This window comes from Ylistrum balloti, unplaced genomic scaffold, assembly GCF_031769215.1.
Source record: "Ylistrum balloti isolate Yb309-2 unplaced genomic scaffold, AGI_CSIRO_Ybal_v1 Utg371640, whole genome shotgun sequence".
Lineage (NCBI taxonomy): Eukaryota > Metazoa > Mollusca > Bivalvia > Pectinida > Pectinidae > Ylistrum > Ylistrum balloti.
In genome coordinates, this window is record NW_026782834.1 from 228,994 (window position 1) to 249,779 (window position 20,786).

A 20,786-nucleotide genomic window follows, 5' to 3' on the forward strand; every position below is an offset into this window, starting at 1 on the left:
GGATATTGTAGGTGACATGGCTCAATGTTAAGTTAAGATTGAATGCTGTTCAACATGCAACTTCGAGTACCAGTTATCTCCCTTATATATAGAAAGCAATATTCCTGAGATTTTTATGCTTTAGAGTTGTTTCCCCTTACAAGGCATTCAACTGTTATATTGATACATGTCATAACATTTCACGGACGGCCACATCATTCAGGTGATGCAGGACTGGTAGAGGAATGGTGTGACCCAATAGGTCAATCATTCTTTTTAATTTTGTTTCACAATACTTGAAATTGCTTTAAAACTGTAATGATGTATACATAAAATGACACCATATGGTTGGATTGGTTTTTTTTTTCCTTATGGTAACCTTTACTGAAAAATAATTATTTCATTTAAAAGTTTATCAAAGCTAGAAAAATTCTTTAAAGATATAAATACATGCCTCCCTTGCCCCCCAATAAAATTGATGGGGCCAAGAAATTCTGGTAGTAAAAATGCGATTGCATATAAAATTATTTCTCATATGAAAAAAAACCAACAGAAAATACTTTTTTATTTAGTGACTTAAATTTTCATAATTTCAATTTTCACATCTTCAGCCAGCCAACCCTACTCATAGTTGTTTATCATTACTTCAAATCCATTATTAGTGTCTTACCTGTGTGCACCAGATCCAGCCACTCGGAGACGGTGTAGCTAGATGTCCAAACCCCTCTTCTACCTGCTCTTGTCCCTGTGGAATACAAAAAAAAAACTTTCATGACTAATGCTCTAGTTTTGTGACGGACCTAAATGTAAAATTTCTTAATCTTCTGTATCAGACCTAAATGTCAATTCTCTAGATGAATTTCTGTGCCTAAATGTCAGATCTCTAAGATGTCTAGGTCAAATCGGTATCAGCACTACTTGTGAAATCATCAGATTTTCTGCGTCAAACTTCTGTATCATCTGTCATAACTACTTTTCATATCTCACGGTCTTCTTTATCAGACCTATGCTTTAAATCTCTGGATTTTGTGTGCCAAACCCACATGCAGTGATGTAGATATAATTGTATAGGATCATTGTTTCACTGTTCAGATACTGGATGTTAACAAACAAAAGTTGAAATCTGAAGCAGGGCATGTTTTGTCACATAATTTAACATGGGCAAGATATAATTTTGTACTGAGATGTGATCTACGTACTAATTCCTGTCGGTTACAAGTCAATTAAACTGAGATCCTACTTCCATTAGCGTTGAAATAACTTGATCATACTTCTTTCTGAGGATTACACTTGACAACTACATCCAACTGAATTAAATGTACTGTAGATAAGATAATTTATCCTCTGTTGGGCTAAATAATACTTCCTATGGGCTAAATGATATTTTGTGTGGAATGAATAATTCAGATACACAATTTTATATGGGCTACATATTTCTTGTTGTATACCCAACATTGTCTCATATTGTTGATAGAAGTCCCTTCTAGTTAGACAAGATACCATTCCTGTGGACTACTTATCACTTTCTCTGGATTACATATCACTTCCTGTAGACTAAATATTACTTCCTGTGGAATACTACCTATAAATTAGATACTAATTCAAGTTGAGTTACACACAACTTCTAAGTGACTTAATTAAGACATATACTACTTTCCGTGGACTAGATACTACTTCCTGAGGATGGGGGACTTTATCCTCTGGATTTAATAATATACTTTCTGTAGTCTTCATATTACTTCTGTTGACTAGACACTATTAAAAATGTAATATGGATAATATATTACTTCCTGTGGACTAAATCTACTTCCTTTGGACTAAATACTGATTTCTTGTGCAATAGATACTACTTCCTGTTGGCTAAATATTACTTCCTGTCACTAAATCTATTTCCTTTGGTCTAGATACTGATTTCTTGTGAAATATATACTACTTCCTGTTGGCTATATATTACTTCCTGTGGACTAAATCTATTTTCTTTGGTCTAGATACTGATTTCTTGTGCAATATATACTACTTCCTGTTGGCTTTATATTACTTTCTACATATTACGAGACACTCCTTCATATACTTGTATATTACTTCCAGTGAACAACATACTACTTACTGAAGACTACTTCTTTTTCATACAATAATTTAATTTTTCGAAATTATCTGCTCCTAAATCATTTTCTTTCTTACACAAAGACACTTAATTTTCAAAATAGCATCATTTATATACTTCATTATTTGTATACCATACACTCAAATACAATACTGAGCAATATGTAACTCATAAAAAATTGAACTATCATTACTTTAAAGAACATGCATTTTTTACTTTTTTTTCCAGTTTTATTTCACTATGTATGCACTGTTTTCTCCCAGATTTTCACTGTTTTAGATATTTATAGATATCTCTAGCATGAACATAAAGGGTAAAAAAAATATCATATTTCTGTAAAGGAAAGCATTCCCTCCTAAAATGTCTGTGAATTATAATGAAATGGAACTTTGAGAAGTTAAGAAATGCCCATGTGGTATCATATTATCTTTGTTTGCAAGGAAATATTACTGAGCTTGATGTATAGATAATGCTAATGCAGGAATATTCAATTGAAGTTTATTTTTAATTGATTATTCACATTAAAACAAATGAAGAGAACATTAACATGTGTGACAATGATAACAACAAGAATCACAAACATTAGCTGATAGACAGGGATCAAATCAACAGTAAATATGGCATCAAAGAAGAATCCAACTACTTAGTACATATCACACAGGCTATCAACACAATCATTCATACTCCCCAATAATAAACACAAGCTGTGTTATCAGTTGATAAGACTCCCTATAAAGTGTGAAGGACACAAAACTGTGTCGTCAGTCATTCATACTATCTAACATATATTACATAAGCTGTTAAGTCACCTGTACTCCCTCCTAAAAGGCACAAGCTATGCCATAAGTCAATCGACTCCCGTAAATACACAATATAAAATTCATTTTTTTCTTTAAAAAAAAATCAGATGGAAACTACATGTATTTCTATAAATAGATTAACTGTAACAGCTGATGGTAGAATTTTATGAAGGTGTTGCTGTATTGCATGATTCATACAATATATAGAGACTCAGGACTATTTAGTTTATCTAATTTTTCATACAGAAAATAATTATCTTCAAAATATAGAAATGCGGGACTAAAGTTCCAGGTGGTAATTCAATGTTGTTGTTTAAAGAACAATAGGGGAAAATGTCATATTCCTCTTAAATTATGTCACTAATTAGATATTATGAAAGCCACACTTATTCAGCATACATAGTATCCTTCTATCTGTTAGTCTCTGGTTACATTGCATGACAGTTACCACAACTATAAATCACCCTGGCTGATTACAAACATTGCAAACATTGCCCTGTTAATGTAATACCTGTACATTGTCGCATTATCAATAATTATCTCTTTCTAAAAGACATTTGCTCATCATGTTTAGCTTCCTATTGAAAGAAATTTTGATAATTTTAAATGAGAACAACCATTTTCACATCGATTGGATTATCTGATGACTCTAATAAATATAGGTACAGAATATGTACCTCGTCAAGTATGAAAAAAATGCTAAAAACACTATGCAGATGATAACAGCCCTTTCGAAGAAATTTAATCTATTAATAAATCAGTTAACTGTTTTTTCTAGCAATTAATATTAATAATCCTCCCTTTGTCGTTTTTCAAATACATTTGTTTGTTTATCTTCGATCTGTGTAAAGTTATCCAAATAAGTTCATTATAGTTGATACATAATTGATCCAGATGAGGTAAAGCTAATTAAAAATAATTAGTGGAAATGTAATTAGCAAAGTTGAAATAACAAAGCAATGGATCAGTTAAGATTTGGCTAAAACAAGGGGAGACCTACTGTGAGGTGTTAAATGTAATCTAAAACTTAATCTGTGGTTGTAGAGGGAGGTCTCTATAATTATAGTTGGCAGTACTGACCACAGTGTCAGCTTCCTGACCACACTACTAGATAGACACTATTATTGCTTCAGCACTGATAAGGAACCATCTAATGTATAAGTGATAATGGATCACTCAGGATTTAAGAAATTGCTCCTCATATTGACTGACTCCTAACACTCTTATCAGCTCCTCATACAAACCCCTCTATCCTTATCAGAAAAAAAATCATCTATCATTTAGTTAACAAAGTATTTCTAGCAACCATTCCATCAATGGAAATAATGAAGACTTCTGTTACTATCCACTGTCCAGTTTGGGTTAAGAGAAATCCAATCAGTGGTGATAGGGCACTACCAGATATCATCTAATACACTGTATGTCACATTATTGATCAGTAAGGGAGACAACTCATTCACCACCAACCGCGTAAAGCTTGGACAGATTCTTTGTTACAACTATAAATAACATATGGCACATTTTACAAAATTGCCAACATTTCAAATTACAGATGATCAGCTTAATTAACTTAATAAGCAGTTGATCCATCTATCATTAGAAATAATTCTGAGCGCAAAAAATTTACAAACACTTCTATTACCTAGAACCAGAAGCGTATATGTGTTATACCAGGTATACGTCTCTGGTAGAACACACATGCCAATGAAAGTTGCATGGTTTCTCCTCTTAACAGAAAAAGTAAAACCGGGCCCCACAATTCTGCAGAATTTGAAATCAATTGTCATCAAAAGCCAATAGAAGCAGTCTGAAATTTCCCTGATATTTCCAATGCTATCTCTTGTTGTAAACTGACACACCTGCTAGATAACTTCCACAGACAAAGCAGATGTAGAATATATAGATACAACAGTGAAAGTTCACATCTCAATTTATGAAATATTTCATACACAATATCAAATATGTATTACTGTAATCATAAGAAAGCAGAACCTCTGTGGTGTAAAGAGAAGGTATGAAAGAAAAAAAATCATGAATTAAGCTACATATTAAAAAACGCTTTTTAAAATCTTTTGAAAATTATCCACATAAATCTGAGGCACTTGAGTTGAATTTTCTAAAGATCAATTTAAAGTAATAAGGAAAGCCAATGAAACAAAAGAGAGTCAGGCAGAACCTGTTGAAATGTAGGACTATATTTACCACATAGCTACATGCACATTGAAAATTAGGCACAACAATCAAAATCTAAAAGAAAACAAAAGAAGAATTCTTTTTTAAAATCATAGCACCAGGTGAGGAAAAAAATCAAAACTAAATTTCTTTGTCTCTGATATTAGCAGTAACAAGATCTAAACATAATAGAGTTACTTCCCTTCCAATATTTTACATCATGCTGATATGTGAAATCACATGTTCAAAACTCTTGTTGCAAAGATCAAGGACAAAGAAATCTTATGTGGAAAACAATCAAAAATATACCAAACACAATATCAAACATAAATAAAATCAAATAAACAGAAAACCAGTAAAACAAACATTAAGTAGTGTTACAGCCACAAAAAATAACTTAAATGGGTAAATTAAAAAGTCTTTCATGCAAGCACCACAACAAGGCAGGGAGTGCTGGACACAGGCCTAGGATACCTGAATGAGTTCTAGGCTGCCGTGTAGTGAGCTGTGACTGCCACTCGATGATATGCTGCTATTCGATTGGTAGATATCCTGTCCCCCTCGACAACGACAAGGCAAATTTTCAAACAGTCCTGTTGATGACATTCTGTCTGCACATCGGCGTGGGATCTTTCCGAATGGTGTACAAATACAGTCAGATTCTGTAAGGTCCTGATCTCCATTAAGAATGTCATCCATGCTACGTGTTTTTCTGCTTGCCTCATACACTTGTGTCCTAAACATGGCACTTTCCATCGCTGCTGTGATCTGTTTATATACATCACGTTCAGAGTAACGTCCATAATGACTGCGGGTTGCACAGTCTGAGTCCACAGAAGGCTTGGATCTCTTTCCATTTTGTACCATATACATATCAGATGCATCATCTTGTGAGGTGTTACTCCCAGAACTTGGTGATTCCTGACAATCAGAGCCCAGATCACATGTAGGGTAGGTAGAAAATGCTATGCTGGCTGGACGAACAAGAGACTTTTTTGCCCTATTACCCTTTGACCTGAGCATGACCTTTGAGGTTGAAGAAGCAGTTGTGGATGAGGATATTGTGCTGCTGACTACTGAGGGAGAACTGAGAGGAGACCCTATGTCCATTGCATTGCTACTGCCCGCTGATGACACTGAAATACTGGTCGTTACTGGCAACGACGGTGACATAGAAGATAACGGTGATGAAGATGGTGATGATGAATGTGATTTTGCAAAACAGGGCGTGAAGTTCAATTTGTCCAAAGAGGTAGACGGGAAATTGATCGCCTCTGAAATGTTTTCCACTGTAACAGTTTCTGTACGCTCTGAAATTGCAGTTTCAAAATGGAGGCGAGCTAATGCTGCAGACGGGGACTGGATGGTCTGAGGAGAAGTAGCTGGACACAACTGACTCATCCCCAGACCCTGTTGATTAGACTTTGTCTGCTCTTGAGATATTTTACCATTGTTATTACATGGCGGTGGACCTGAGGCAGTCATAGAGGATGAAATAGTGCTACTCTTTGCACCTTTACTAAGCTTCTCTTTTGTGTCTGATTTCAGAGATTCTGCTGGTGCCACACCAAGCTGTAAGGAGAATGTTGGTCGAAGCTGAGGTTTTGTGATAGTAGCAGTAGGAGAAGATTTAACCTCCCTGCCACTGAATCCTGAAAAGTCTGTCATTGTCAATGTTTCTGACAATGAAGATTTATTGTCTGAAAAGCAGTTCAGTTCTGCTGGTCTCAGTGTTGAAGATATTGCACAGTTCTTGTTTTCTGTTGATTTCTCACTTAATGTAGTAGACATATCCATTGTTTCACATTCAGGAGATTTCAATGTCAAACCAAGAGATCTGTGGATACGCTCAACTCTGCTGAAGTTTGTCAATCCATGAGATGATCCCAGAGTTAATGGGATTCCTTCCTTTTGCTCTACTGACAAACCAGTATGGCTTGAAGGTGATTTGCCTCTCTGCAACTGATCAGAGACAGTAGAATTCTTTGAGTCTATAAATGTGCGGCTGCTAGAATCAGGAGAAGGGAGTGTTATTGGAGATAAGGACAAGTGGAATGCTTTGGTGGAGATTCTACGTTTAGAGCTTTGAGACATTACTGATGTAGTGTCACAAGACACCTGTGTTTCACATACTGAGAGTTTTGTCACTCCTTCATTCGCTGTAAATGTCTTTGCTAAATCAGGAACCATTGAAACAGGTTCTGAATCTTGTATACTTGACCTATCTGAAGATGATTCTTGAGAAATAGACAAATTACAAGGTCTTGTCAGTTTAACTGGGTCAGTGGTAGATGTAGGTTCTGGTATGCCATCAACTGATGGTGACAGCACTGGGGACAATGGTAATGTGAAAGGCTTGGAAAATTTTCTTCCAGGTGAAACCGATAACGGAGAGGTAACTAATGTACGTTTTCGTTCTATCACAACATGTTTAGAATTGTTACTACTTCCACTATTGTTTGTTTCAGTGATGGACACATTCACAGATGACACAAAGTTCTGAGATGGCAGTGTAACAGGCGACAAGGGCAACATAAACGTCCGCATGCCAGCTGTTTTTGAGCGAGGAGATGAAGCAATAACTTGACTCTCTATTTCTGTGTTGTTCTCTTTGTTGAGAGATTCAGAGCACACATTATTTGATGAATTTACATTTGTTTGTCCAAATGGGAATGGAGGCATTTCTGAAGATGGTGTCATGGCTACAGGAGATTCACAAAGGGGATGAAGAGCCTGAGAGAAAGGACTAGAGCCACGACTGAATGTCTTAGGACTATCCTGGGTCTGGTCCGATTTGTCACATATGGTATTTATTTTTACAGTACTACCGTAACTCATGTTGAAGTCTTTTTCAGTGTGACTAAGGTCAAGGTTGTGGGAAAAAGACCTCTTCATGTTTCTGATTGGCTGTGACAGTCCAAAACTTAGGTCACTTCCCCGACTTTCATCCAAAGGCAGATTGTCATTACTATCCCTTTTCGGTCCAGAACATGGTAAAGATGCTTCCTGGGTGGTCATAGAAGAACCCATTACATCAAATGAGAAAGGCTTTTTCAGTTTAGCCACAGGTGATGAAGGGCTTCGCAAATCCATTGCCATAGACATGTTTCGCACCTCACTTGGTCGGCAAAATGCATCTCTTTTGGGCTTTGATTCTTCATTATTTCTAAAGTTCTTTTCAAATTCCAACAACTGTCCCAAGAAATTGAAATTTGGAGAGATTGTTGGTCTTTTGTCTTTCACATATCTGTAACATTAATGAGTAACATAATAAATGACTATTTGATGTGTAACTCATCATATTTCTTAAGTTAGTTAGCTTAACTTCAACAAATAGTACAAATTGATACCACGGTTAACCCATGTTTGGTAATAAGCCCATCTATATTGATTACTATTCACTGAAATTGTAAGCTTTAAAGAAAAAAACTGTTTTCTGTCTTGTAATAGGTCTACTCCCTGACTCTGGGGAAAACATATGCTGGCTCCTTTGCCTAACTACAGAATAACTATAGAATTATTTCTGAAGTTTTTCTAATATTATTGACAATTTTTGTCCTAGATATAGTTTTTCTGAAATCAGCACATTTACATTAAAATTTTGTACCTGTAAGCATCATCAGAAGACATGTTGAGATGTTTCATCACATAGGCAATGGCCAGAGTTGGTGACCGTGAGATTCCAGCCAAACAGTGAACAAGCACACAGCCATTAGCCTCTCGCACTTTGTCTGAAATGAACAATATTGATTGCAATTGAGGAAAAATCAGCAGGTGCTTGTAATAACTAAATAATCACAACAAATTTAGGCTTCCTGATAAAATTTGTAGAACCCATATATCTATCTTCATCATAACATTGTCTGATTAATTTGTACTTCTCAACATATAAGTTTATATTACTAAACATTTCAAGGTTCATCAAGTTTACTTGGGAAAACTTAACCTCTTAATTTATCTAAATTAGCCAATGCATTACTGGTGCTCTGAAGATTCTGACCTCAACTTGTTAATGTCAAATCTTAGCTTTTTCACTGGTAATTTAACTCAATATACAACTGTTGAGATTTATCTGTGAATTATAATTCAATAACTATTTCAGAACCTTACACAGAAAAAATAATCCGTTTGTACAGTATTTTCTGATAATGCAAATAAATCTGTTGTTTGCTAGAAAAGTTTGCAGCGATGGGACCATACAAATGTTGAAGTTGTCTTAAAATTCTTATTGTAAAATCAGAATGTCTTTTTTAAATGTGCACTAATAGCCCTTAACAATGATTTAATCAGTTTTGAAATTCACACAAAGATTATATTTGAAATAAAACCATAATCTGGAAAGGAATTTAGAGATTACAGCACTGCCAAGATTTCAAAATTAAATTTAAATTTCAACTTTACATAATCCTGTCGAAACATTCCTTCTCCGATCCCTTTATAAGCCGATTTCAAATTCACTGAGGTGATTATGATTGTATTTGACATTTAACCACTGCAGAATGCAACAGTTATCCAATTAACACAGAGGTCCCTCTTGTTCCCATTCCCCTACCCGGTAAATCCTATTATCAATATCTCTCTATCAATGATACTAGATTTTTTTTTTTAATTGTCTCAATAATTTTTCACTTTTTTTTTCTGGTTTTTTTTTCTTTTCTTTTAAATATCATTGACTTCTTTCCTAACATCATCAGCATTAGCTGCAGTGGTTAAAAAAGGAACTTTTTGGGGGTTTAAGATTTTAAAATTTCATAATGAGGTTGGTTGGAAATAAAAAATGAAAAATTAATCATCATTTGATGATGGATATTTCAACCACATAATTTAACATAAAATACAATTTATTAAGTATAACTTAATGACAGAAATAATAATATAGAATGCTGATGAGTAGTAGTGTTGTTCCTAAAGGAAGGCCTACAGTGACTCACAACATCACCTCCTCTACAGCCTCATATAAAATGGCATTAACATTGTTTTCTAACTTTCTCTGACGTCAAACGAATCACTTTATAGTAGTTGGCGGTAATTCCCAGCAGAAGGCAGTACCCTATACCATGTCCTGTGGATTTCTGCGGTAGCTCAGATTCATATTTGTTTATATATTACGAAACCTTGGTTACACTAAGGTCTCTTGTCTAATAATATCCCTGGAGTCTTCATTTAATATGCATGTGAAACATTTGTATTAGTTGTATGGTATATATGTAATTTGTATTGCAGTCTTTGAGTATTATTGAATAAAATTTTTCAAACAGATGCTTAAGGCATTGAAAATATTGAATTCTCTTAAAACAATGATGATACTGACAATATTTATCAAATTGTTTTTTGCTATCGAAGTCATCTCCAATGTACTATCACTGTACAGTACTCAATAGTACAATAGAACTACCTAGGAAACACTGATACTCTAGATTTACTTTGCAAATACACAGCTGTCAGTCAGTCAGTAAACAGAGATAAAATTATTGTAATTGGCATTGCCAATCACTTTTTTTGCTGTCCATGCAACTTTTCATTGTTTCAGGCCAACACAAGCTTAAGGCTATATATAGTAACGTTCCTGTTGATAACAAGAGTATAATGAACAGATGATAACAATCGGCAGGAAATCCTACTTCTGCATTATATCAGCTTCACATGCAATAATTACTTCATGGATGTATCTCCATCAACTCGGGGGACATCATCACATCTTATTAAGACCCATTTCATAACCCAATGTCGAATCAGGCTTGTGATTAGATGCTAGTAGGTATTAAAGTACATGTCTACTGTTTCCATCTAACCCCGTATTGATAAATGCAACTTCTGTTTTATGTATTCTGCCTTCTAAAGTTCAAAATAAAATTACTTAGTTTTTCCTTTTATTTACAATTTGCTTGTAATTTCCTATAGCTTGCTCTTTACTCAAAAACATTTAATTCATCCCTTAAAAAACTGAAATTAAGGCATTTTACAGCAGTTATGTGATTACTTTTGAGTGTTTTAGTGTGTAATTATCTCTCAAAAACATTTAAAAGCCAGGACTACTATATAGTAACTCAAGTGCTGAGAATTTCACCTACCTTTGACAACTTGTTCCCTTTTCTTATAACACATACCTTATTAATTTTTCTGTAAAGCCTGAGAGATTAAAAGACTGAAGGTCTGAAACTGGATATTACCTAAAAATTGGAATGCTTCCTCAAAGAAAGGAATCATCTTAGCACTATAATTGTCGTTGACTGGAATGCGGAAGAAGTGTCCCTCCTGTATGAAAGGGGGCTGAGGACAGGTGGTGCTTACATTCAGTATGTATGAGATGTCATTCATCTGTAAGTACAAAATATGCAAAGGTATCAATAAGCACGTTTTACATATTAGAGTCTTTATCCCTGAAAAAACTTCTATATTGAAACACCAACTAAAGAAAAAAAAACTTAGAAGATTATATAAATAAAGTGTATCAAAAATTAATGCTTCTGAAATGTCAGGCATTGAAAATTAAAAGAATTATAGATGTCAAGCAAAGATGAGTTTTACATGATGAATATCATAGCTTGATTTCCTGACTTCATTATACATTTACACAAGCTTTATCATATTGGAAAATGAAGTTCTGGGAAAGGCTGTTAAAATGTTGTATCATACTAATCTATAAATAGAGGGACAGGTCAATATAAAACTACAATCGCTGTAAGCGATCATCTGTCAAGTTGTCAACGACATAAATACATTCAAAAACAACATATTCTAACGACTAAGTTCTAAAACCTGGGCCAAAATATGATATCCTATGTCTGGTATGATGTCGTAAGTTCAGTGTGATCAACCTATATGACGTTCTAATTCTAGTATAAAGTCAGGCGTCAAGTGCAATTAACCTGCATGACAGCCCAAGTCTAGTATGATATCATGAGTCCAGTGTCATTAACCTGTACAACATCCCAAGTCTAGTATGATATCATGAGTCCAGTGTCATTAACCTGTACAACATCCCAAGTCTAGTATGATATCATGAGTCCTGTGTCAATAACCTGTACAACATCCCAAGTCTAGTATGATATCATGAGTCAAGTGTTATAAACCTGCATGACAGCACAAGTCTAGTATGATATCATGAGTCCAGTGTCAATAACCTGTACAACATCCCAAGTCTAGTATGATATCATGAGTCAAGTGTCATTAACCTGCATGACAGCCAAAGTCTAGTATGATATCATGAGTCAAGTGTCATTAACCTGTAGGATGTCATAAGATGTATATGATGTAATAAGCCCAGTGAGACCTACCTGTATGATGTCTTGAGACATGGCATCTCGGTGAGAGCCCAGGTACAGGAAGGATAGTATGCGAGTGGGTCCCACATTGCTGACAGGCAGGCATGGTTGGGACAGGGATGTCAGAGGAGCACATTTGTAGCTGCTTGTAGCCTTGTTTTCACACAACATAGGATGCATGGCTTGAAAAGCCAAATATCCACCTGTAACGACAATCAAATAACTTATATTGATTGTGATGTGTATTAACAGCAATTTCTCTTTCATATAATTTTGGTTGAAACATAACTTTTAAGGAAAAGTGAACAAAAAATTTGCTTCATTAATTTCATAATATATTCTGATATTTCGTTTAGTTGTTACCAAACTTGTACTTTCATTCTAAGAGCCAAAGGTTTGCACTTGGAAAACTACTGGTGAAGAAAAACTTAAAATGTCTAATTATGATTTATGCAAACCAAGCCTCCTGCCTATGGTCAATGAGGAAATAAAATATTAAAAATTTCATGAATAAATTAAATCTGAGTTAGAAACACTGGAGTCACCTCCCAAGATACTGAAACTCCTTTAGCTCAGGGTGATGCATAGAGTATTAATCATATGCAAATGAGCTTTACCTTATTTGGAAGTCTCACCCAATGAGCTTGAGATAAGGCACATGACCCCCTCCCATGCATCCTCCTCACAAGGAGGCCAGTTTATTCCCACCAGTCCCTGGGATCTAAGACAAAGCCTAGATTAGACAAAGCAGATTGCAGAAACACTGTTGGGGCCAAGCAAGGTCAACATATGTGACAAGACAATTGTGAACTCTGTAAATATTTCCCTCACGTACAAGGACAATGAGTAGCTTAGGGGTATTAAAGATAATCTACACATCGCCACAAAACCATCAAAACTCCACAAACATTATGACATAAGCATGATCAACATCAGTAGGGTTAAAAGTTCATTTACACCACCATATAAATTATCAAAGGTTGGAAACGGACACCACATACAAAGGCATCAAGTATTGATTTGGACCTTGTGTATATATCACCTATCAATATAATGTAATTTACTCATGATTTTGGTATTTACAAAATGTTCAGGTTTCATGCAATTAAATTGTTATCCTTTATTTATGGTGTTATGCAAGTTCTTACCACACAGTGCTGGTATCCCAGAGACAACAAGGCATTAACAGACTACTTATCAAGCTTATCTTTGATAGGTGTGCGGGAGGGGAAAAATATCAACATCAAAATTATGCATGTAAAGGTAATTTCCACTAAATAATGCAACTTAATATGTGCCTTTTTTTCTTTTTAAAACAGAACACATAAAGTGCTTTTGGTTTTGATTCATTTCCATTTGTGTTTACATTTCCCCATAAGAATTTTGCATAAAAAAAAAAGTCTTGACAGACGGCTGAAAAAATGTCTGAATTTTACATCAGAAATTCTAGTTGCCATCGTTTCCTACCAAGTATGTGTCACACTCATGTGAAATGCACATGTCTAGTACCTCTGCGCGGCCACCACGCGACCTACTCCTGCAAACACTATTCCTTAGTCATTTTCCAGTAACAGCTGTTTAACAATGAATTTTTATGATTCAGCTCTGAGCCAATTAAAGATTTTCATACCCAAGCAAAACTAGGCACCAATGATACAGCAACAACAAAATGAACCATCCTTGCACATTGACAAGGAAATCTGCCATGTACCAATGGTCTGTGTTCTCTAATTGCTAAAAACTCCATCAATGAAAAACTTTCAGTTTCTGACACATCTTGATATAATTTTCTATAACAAGACACAACAAGCATCCATCCTATTGCCGCATTAGCTAGGAAACACTTTAAACCTGAAGTGCTACTAGAAACAGTTTAACAGTAGTAAAATTCCCAAAACAGTTTTGAGAAGTTTCTGACCTTGTAACTATTTCAACTTTCCTTCCAATGGTAAGCTGAAATTAGAATATTACTGTATTTTGTATATTGATCCATCTGATTCCTAAAACTTCATTGTTATTGTAAATCTTCATATATTTCTAATTATTACATTAAATTTCACAAAATGAAATGTGCTGAAAAAGGACAGAAGGATCAATTCCTTTTAAGTATACTTGGGGAGCAAAACTTGTGAACTCCATTTCATATTACTTTAACAACCTAAGGTCATGTCAGAATGTGATCTTAAAAAAGTATATATAGCCATTACACACAGTTCAAACAGAGTGATGATAAATATTTTATCTCAGGTACACCTGTATTATACCTGTATCATACCTGTGATGTTGAATGGTTCGTTCCTTTCATACCTTTAGTATACACACTTGTATCATGAATTATTAGTAATACATGAAAACAAATTAGACCGTCCTCATTTTCTATAACCTATGACAGCTACGAGGCTACAAACTTTTCCATGAAAAGGTTAATACCAGGTTTTAAGTGATATACCGGAACATGTAATTACAGCAGATTTCGTAATGACATCATTTGATTTCCTCATTACGTCAGAAAAATATCAAACCAGAAAAAAGAATGTTTACAGGGTTGTTAAGATCACAGATTTCAGGATTGGGAGGTATGAGTCACCTCCTGCTGATTGAGTCAATAAAACTCTTTCACACAAAAAAATGCAGATCATAACAATGCACAATATATATAGTTACAAAGAATGAAAACAATGCAGTAACCAACGATTTAAAAACATTAATTACCTGTTGTAGTCGTCATAGGAACCAGAACATCACATGTATATCCTTTACATCAACTTGGCTAACAAACTGGGTAAACAGTTCTTGATAATGAAGCAACTTAATATTCCTCACTTCCAATTACTGAGAGAACCACCTGTTGCCTGTGGGTAGAAGATGTCCTCTACTCAGATCCATACTCCATTTATGTACCCCTAGGAGTCAGTAATCACTAGTATTACTGGAAAACTTTGCCTTGGACAATACTTTCCAGTACACAGACTTGGACTCTGACAAAATAAACACCGGAATTTCCTCAATCAGCTGATTACAAAATCCTAACTTGCTTGCCCTTCCTGCTAAGCCAAGTTCCAAACTTGTTTTGAAATTGACACTGTCCTTCAATTTCCTACGAATACCAAATGACACCTGTTGGACACTATGACATGTAAGTAGTGTCCTATTTCCAACTGGAGAAGGTTGATAAGGAAGCTGGATGTGAGATCCAAGCGAGGAGAAGCTGTTGTTGTTGTGTGTGTGTATGGTGAGCCATACTAGATCTCAGTGTAGGCATGAGTCATCACCAGTTCTCCACCACTACCACACAACACACAGCTGAGCTGGAGGCCTGCCTGGGGGACTTTCCTATTTATTCCCAGGGTGGACACACTCAAACACCCAAACAACCAGTTTTTTTGATAATGAATATAAAAATTTCCTTGCAATTAATTTTTTATAATTTCGAAAACCATCCTTTTTTTTGTAACTATCTTTCACTCCGTCATAATATTTTCTCTCTTCTTCCATTTGTTTATGCACCCAATTTCTTAACAGTAATTTATGAAACCACTTTCTAATCTAAAATTTACAGCTGGGCGGAATCAGGTATCATTCATAATTTCTTAAATTAGCTATTTACTGCATGCTTAATATGTAGGGTAAATATTCTCCTGATTTATTATCTTAACTCCAGCTACTTCAATCATAGTCTACTTACACAAAAAATTAATATGTAAAATTACTTATATGCTCTAATTAAACCTTTTGAGTTATTAATTTTGCTTTTAACCTTTTTTTTTTGTATTGGTGCCTCATTTATAAACTAATCTGGAAAATTAAGCAGCTGAATTAGAATTCCAGAATGTAAAAATAGACAATGAATAAAATACAGTGATTTCTTTCATTTCCACTTTGAAAAGTTTTCAAATTAATATTTTGCTTAAAATAACATTGTAAATCACAGAAATTAAGTAAAAAAAAATCTTACAAATTGCTATGAGAATTGCATACAGCAGTTCTTTATACAGAGCTCATTAACTTTTTATTTACATCTGCGGAGTATCTTTTCCATAATATTAATGACTACTGCATGCTAGGGGTGTTTTATTTCCACTCTTCCACATTAAATTAATGAAACAGATTAATTCTCTTTATGAATCATGCATACCAAGTGTTCGGGGTTGTGACCAATGACTGACCAGTACATACCTGGCTATAAAATCTCAGTTCCTGGACATCAAACAGCCAGCACCACACAATTCCCTGAGCCTTTAACCTCAACAATTTGGTTTTCTTTTTATGAATCACAAATTTTTGACAGCCATATTTCTGGTGTAACTATTCCCAACTGGTCAGTGCCACCCTAGGAAGGCTAGAATACTAAAGTGAATGTTCAGGACTTCATGGAACACTGAGATGCCATCTTAATTATAAACTTCAAACAATATAGTCTGGTAAAGCATTCACCTTCCTTGTTGTGATTACTGGTAACTGAACTTTAGCCATCTGAACTGGCATGGGGTATTGAGCCTGGAACAGAATTCCCCCCCCCCCCTGCGGGAATTGTGGCACCTGGCAGATCACACTAGACCAGGTTAGGTTAACAGGAAGGAGTAGATGGGGTGGGACTCTAAGGACTGGGAATCACTTGGGGACAGATCAGGCTGGATTAGGAGGTAGAAATGAAGAAGGGAGGGGGCATTTTATGAAGCATTAGACTGGGGGATGAATCAGGCAAAGTTAAGAGGCAGGGATAAAGAGGGTTTGAGGGTGCCAGAGTCTGAGACAGCAGATTCCATGTCCGACCCCTACTGAGGTCTTGATAAACCATGTGCATCTGTTGTTTTCTGGGACAGACAGCTTGTCCAAGGTATGACTAATCCTATTGTGTGGTTGGTCAGTTTATAGATCTATTTATCTGACTGACTGGCCCCTGAGCTGACTACTGGCGATTAAGCCTTGACCTGCAAAGTGACCATTTGATTATACAGGAGCTACATACCTGACATCGTGTAGTGTTAGGGTGTTGATGTATGTGTTCTATTGTACTGTACTTAATAATCCCTATAATCAACCTAACCAGGTCTATACAGAAAAAATATGATAAGGCTGAATTCTATCCTCAAAGGCATTACTAAGAACTATGAAAAAAATCATTTGAGTGCACCATTTTAACATGCTTATAAAAGAGAACTTGGATTTGAGGTGAGGGGAGGAAGGGAAGATGTTTCTCTCAGGGCATAATACTCATTTATAAGTTACATAATCAATATATCTCATTCTAAAATAATTTCAAAATATCCCAATGCATGTCCTAACCTAACATATATCCATATTCCCAAGCACAACATTCAAATACATCCTTACCCACAATCTACCCATAATCCCAAGTACAATATTTCAAAACATATCCTAACCCACCATCTATCCATATTCCCAAGCACAATATTTAAATATATTGTTACCCAAAATCTACCCATAATCCCTGGTACAATATTCAAATGCATATCCTAACTCACCATCTACCTATAGTCCATTGCACAATATTCAAATGCCTAACCTTACCTACTATCTGCCCCTTAGAGAACCATTGGTAATGAGTTGTTTCATACATCAAAGTGACCAACACAGATAATCTAATCAATTAACATATACCTGTTTTTGTCTGTCATTCATTTAGGTATTTCTGGATTTGACAGACAATTCATAATCCAAATGGTGTCTTTATATCTATTAACACCATTTAATATAGAATATAGTTGTCTTTAATTGAGTAGTGTTGATGAATTAAGGAAGACAATTTGGTTGACACCAGCATGATTCAGCCACATCTTGTACAACTGACTTTCCACAGCAGACCTGTCTGCCAGTCAACCCCAGGATCATTGATTAGAAACGCATGTCCAACTCAACCATCCAGTCTCTCACTATACAATTTTACTTCAATACAACATCCGGCACTGGTGAAAATGACTTCCCTTAATTAACTTGAAATTATTTCCTAGAAATTAAACGGATCTAAGTTTAACAGCAGTTGACATGATCCATTTTACGATAGATTTATGGAGAACAGGAGAATTGCAGCCTCCTGGTCAACTTGCTGTTCATCACAATTCTCCAGGGTTTTGGTTTTTAGCATTGGCCAATAATGACTCTTGATCATTTGATGACTAATTGGCCTGAAAGTTAGCACATTAAAACCAAGGGGACTGAATAGACAACACAAAGAAGCAGTGACTGATCTAGATAGATTAATGACTATATGAGTAGCACAAAGAATATTAATGTACATGTATAAACTGTTATACTAAAGTTAATAAATTTAATCATTAATTCTTTTTCTCACCTTCGGTTGATTTTCATTGATGCGACTGATAAAACACAAGAATTTTATCAATAAGGGAACAGTTGGCCAACAAAGGAATATTTTACCAATAAGGGTGTAGATGACGAACTTAGGGAAAAGCTGACCAACAGCTGACAAGGGTACATGTAGTTGACCAACAAGGGAACAATTAACAAACAAAGGAATATTGGGCTGACATGGGCATAGCTGACCAACAAGGAAACTGATGGCCAACAAGGAACAGCTGACTGATACAGGAACAGTTCACCAAAATAGGAACAGTTTAACAAAGCGACAGTTCAGCAACAAGAGAATATTTGGCTGATATGGGAATAGTAAACCAACAAGGAACAGTTGACTGATACAGGAAAAGTTCACAAACAAGGAGCAGTTGACAGATAAGGGAACAGTTCAAAAACAAGGAAACAGCAGTTCACCAACAACAGTGTAGTGAAAGACAAGGGTATAGTAACTTGTTACTGACAATGGTATAGTTACTTGTTGCTGACAATGGTATAGTTACTTGTTACTGACAAGGTATAGTTACTTGTTACTGACAAGGGTATAGTTACTTGTTACTGACAAGGGTATAGTTACTTGTTACTGACAAGGGTATAGTTACTTGTTACTGACAAGGGTATAGTTACTTGTTACTGACAATGGTATAGTTGACCAATAAGGGAACAGCTGAAAACAACTTTGCAAAACTGACCAAATAATTTCATATGAAATCTTTGTATTCACAATTTTCCTTAGAAAATTCTGTAGACACTTGGAGTTTTGAGTTCTGTTGAACATATCAACCCTCCAAAAAAAGCAAAGCAGGAAGTGATGAAGGTTACTCAAATCATTGTACGAAAGAGGGAATCACTACTTGTTTTATAACACTGACAGTTGATAAAAGTTCTCACAGCTTAAGGAAGCCTTTTCCATAGTGTCGCAGCACCACAACCTTTACAGAAGACAAATGTGTGCGTCCTACCAAAAGCATTATCGACAAGAATTAATTGTGATATATAAATCAATACTAACATATGTATGTTGTTAATGGAAGCAAAAATAGCGTCTGGTCCCAAATATGAACACAGTGGTCTTTACACTAGGCTGATGACTAACCTTTCTTCATGGTGAAACAGTGTTCCTGTTAGGGGCGTGCACCACCTGGAGACAAGGCATCATTCATTATGCCATTCTTTCATTACTTACACATTCCAATTTTTCAGAATACCACAAAATTTAATGGCAAACAAATCTGCTTCATTACAACAACACATAGTTTATGAAGCAAAAAATTTCATGTTCACAGAGCATTAGTTCATTTGAAAGTGCCCCACTTAAACATCTACAATAACTGGATTAGGAGTATACCTGACATGATTTACATGAGCTCTGTACATTTACACCTACCCCAGTACAATAATTTTCCGTTTTGGAGTTCTATTGACAGAGTCCTTTCTCACAAAACTTATCAGACAGAAATTATCTTTACTAGGACAGTATGTTATTTGAAGTTTTGAAAAAAAATTTAAGTACAGTGGAACTTTCCCAAACTGACCATACATAAGACAGGGACAAATTGGTCAGTTTATAGCCGGTTCAGATTGCAGTGTGAACAAAGTATCTGAACCTAGATATATTATTGATTCAGTTCTCTTCTGCACATTACCTTATCCATCCCTGATGTTTGCTTTGAACATTTATACCACACAGGTCGAAGTTTTCAAATGAAAAATGAAATTTCAATGAAAAGGAAATTAATTTATTTGTGTATTCAGTATGTGATTTCACTCAAGAAGAAATCATTGGATTTTCCATCAATGTCAGCATGGACTACATACAGCTAAAACCAGCTCCCTGTGCAATGATCTGCCAAGAAGTGTTTACAATATATTTGATGAACTGGATATTTGTCAAGATAAATTTCTTTTTTTAAACAACACTCTATCAATGTTTCCATTTCATACATGTTAAAATAACATTTGTGAGTGATTGATTTTGAGAATTTAAGGGTTGGTTAAAGGAAGTTGCACTGTGTTTAAATTTCTTTTTCTCTGTAACTATTTCAATGTAAGAGATAGTAGAATAGATCATATCTAACTCTGTAGATACAGAAAAGGTTAATCATTGTTTATTGAGGATCATCTTTGTTTCAA

General features: G+C 35.2%; 1 protein-coding gene across 1 annotated transcript in view; it reads right to left on the reverse strand.

The window, feature by feature from the left end:
* LOC132563208 (uncharacterized) overlaps nucleotides 1–20,786 on the reverse strand; it is a 92,550-nt gene that overhangs the window by 4,538 nt on the left and 67,226 nt on the right. The window contains exons 5-9 of the mRNA XM_060227960.1: nucleotides 12,333–12,523; nucleotides 11,226–11,373; nucleotides 8,663–8,786; nucleotides 5,530–8,302; nucleotides 650–724 (exon numbers count right to left, since the gene is read on the reverse strand). Of these exons, the coding sequence (XP_060083943.1) occupies nucleotides 650–724; nucleotides 5,530–8,302; nucleotides 8,663–8,786; nucleotides 11,226–11,373; nucleotides 12,333–12,523 (3,311 nt within the window). The remainder of the gene's footprint in view (nucleotides 1–649; nucleotides 725–5,529; nucleotides 8,303–8,662; nucleotides 8,787–11,225; nucleotides 11,374–12,332; nucleotides 12,524–20,786) is intronic.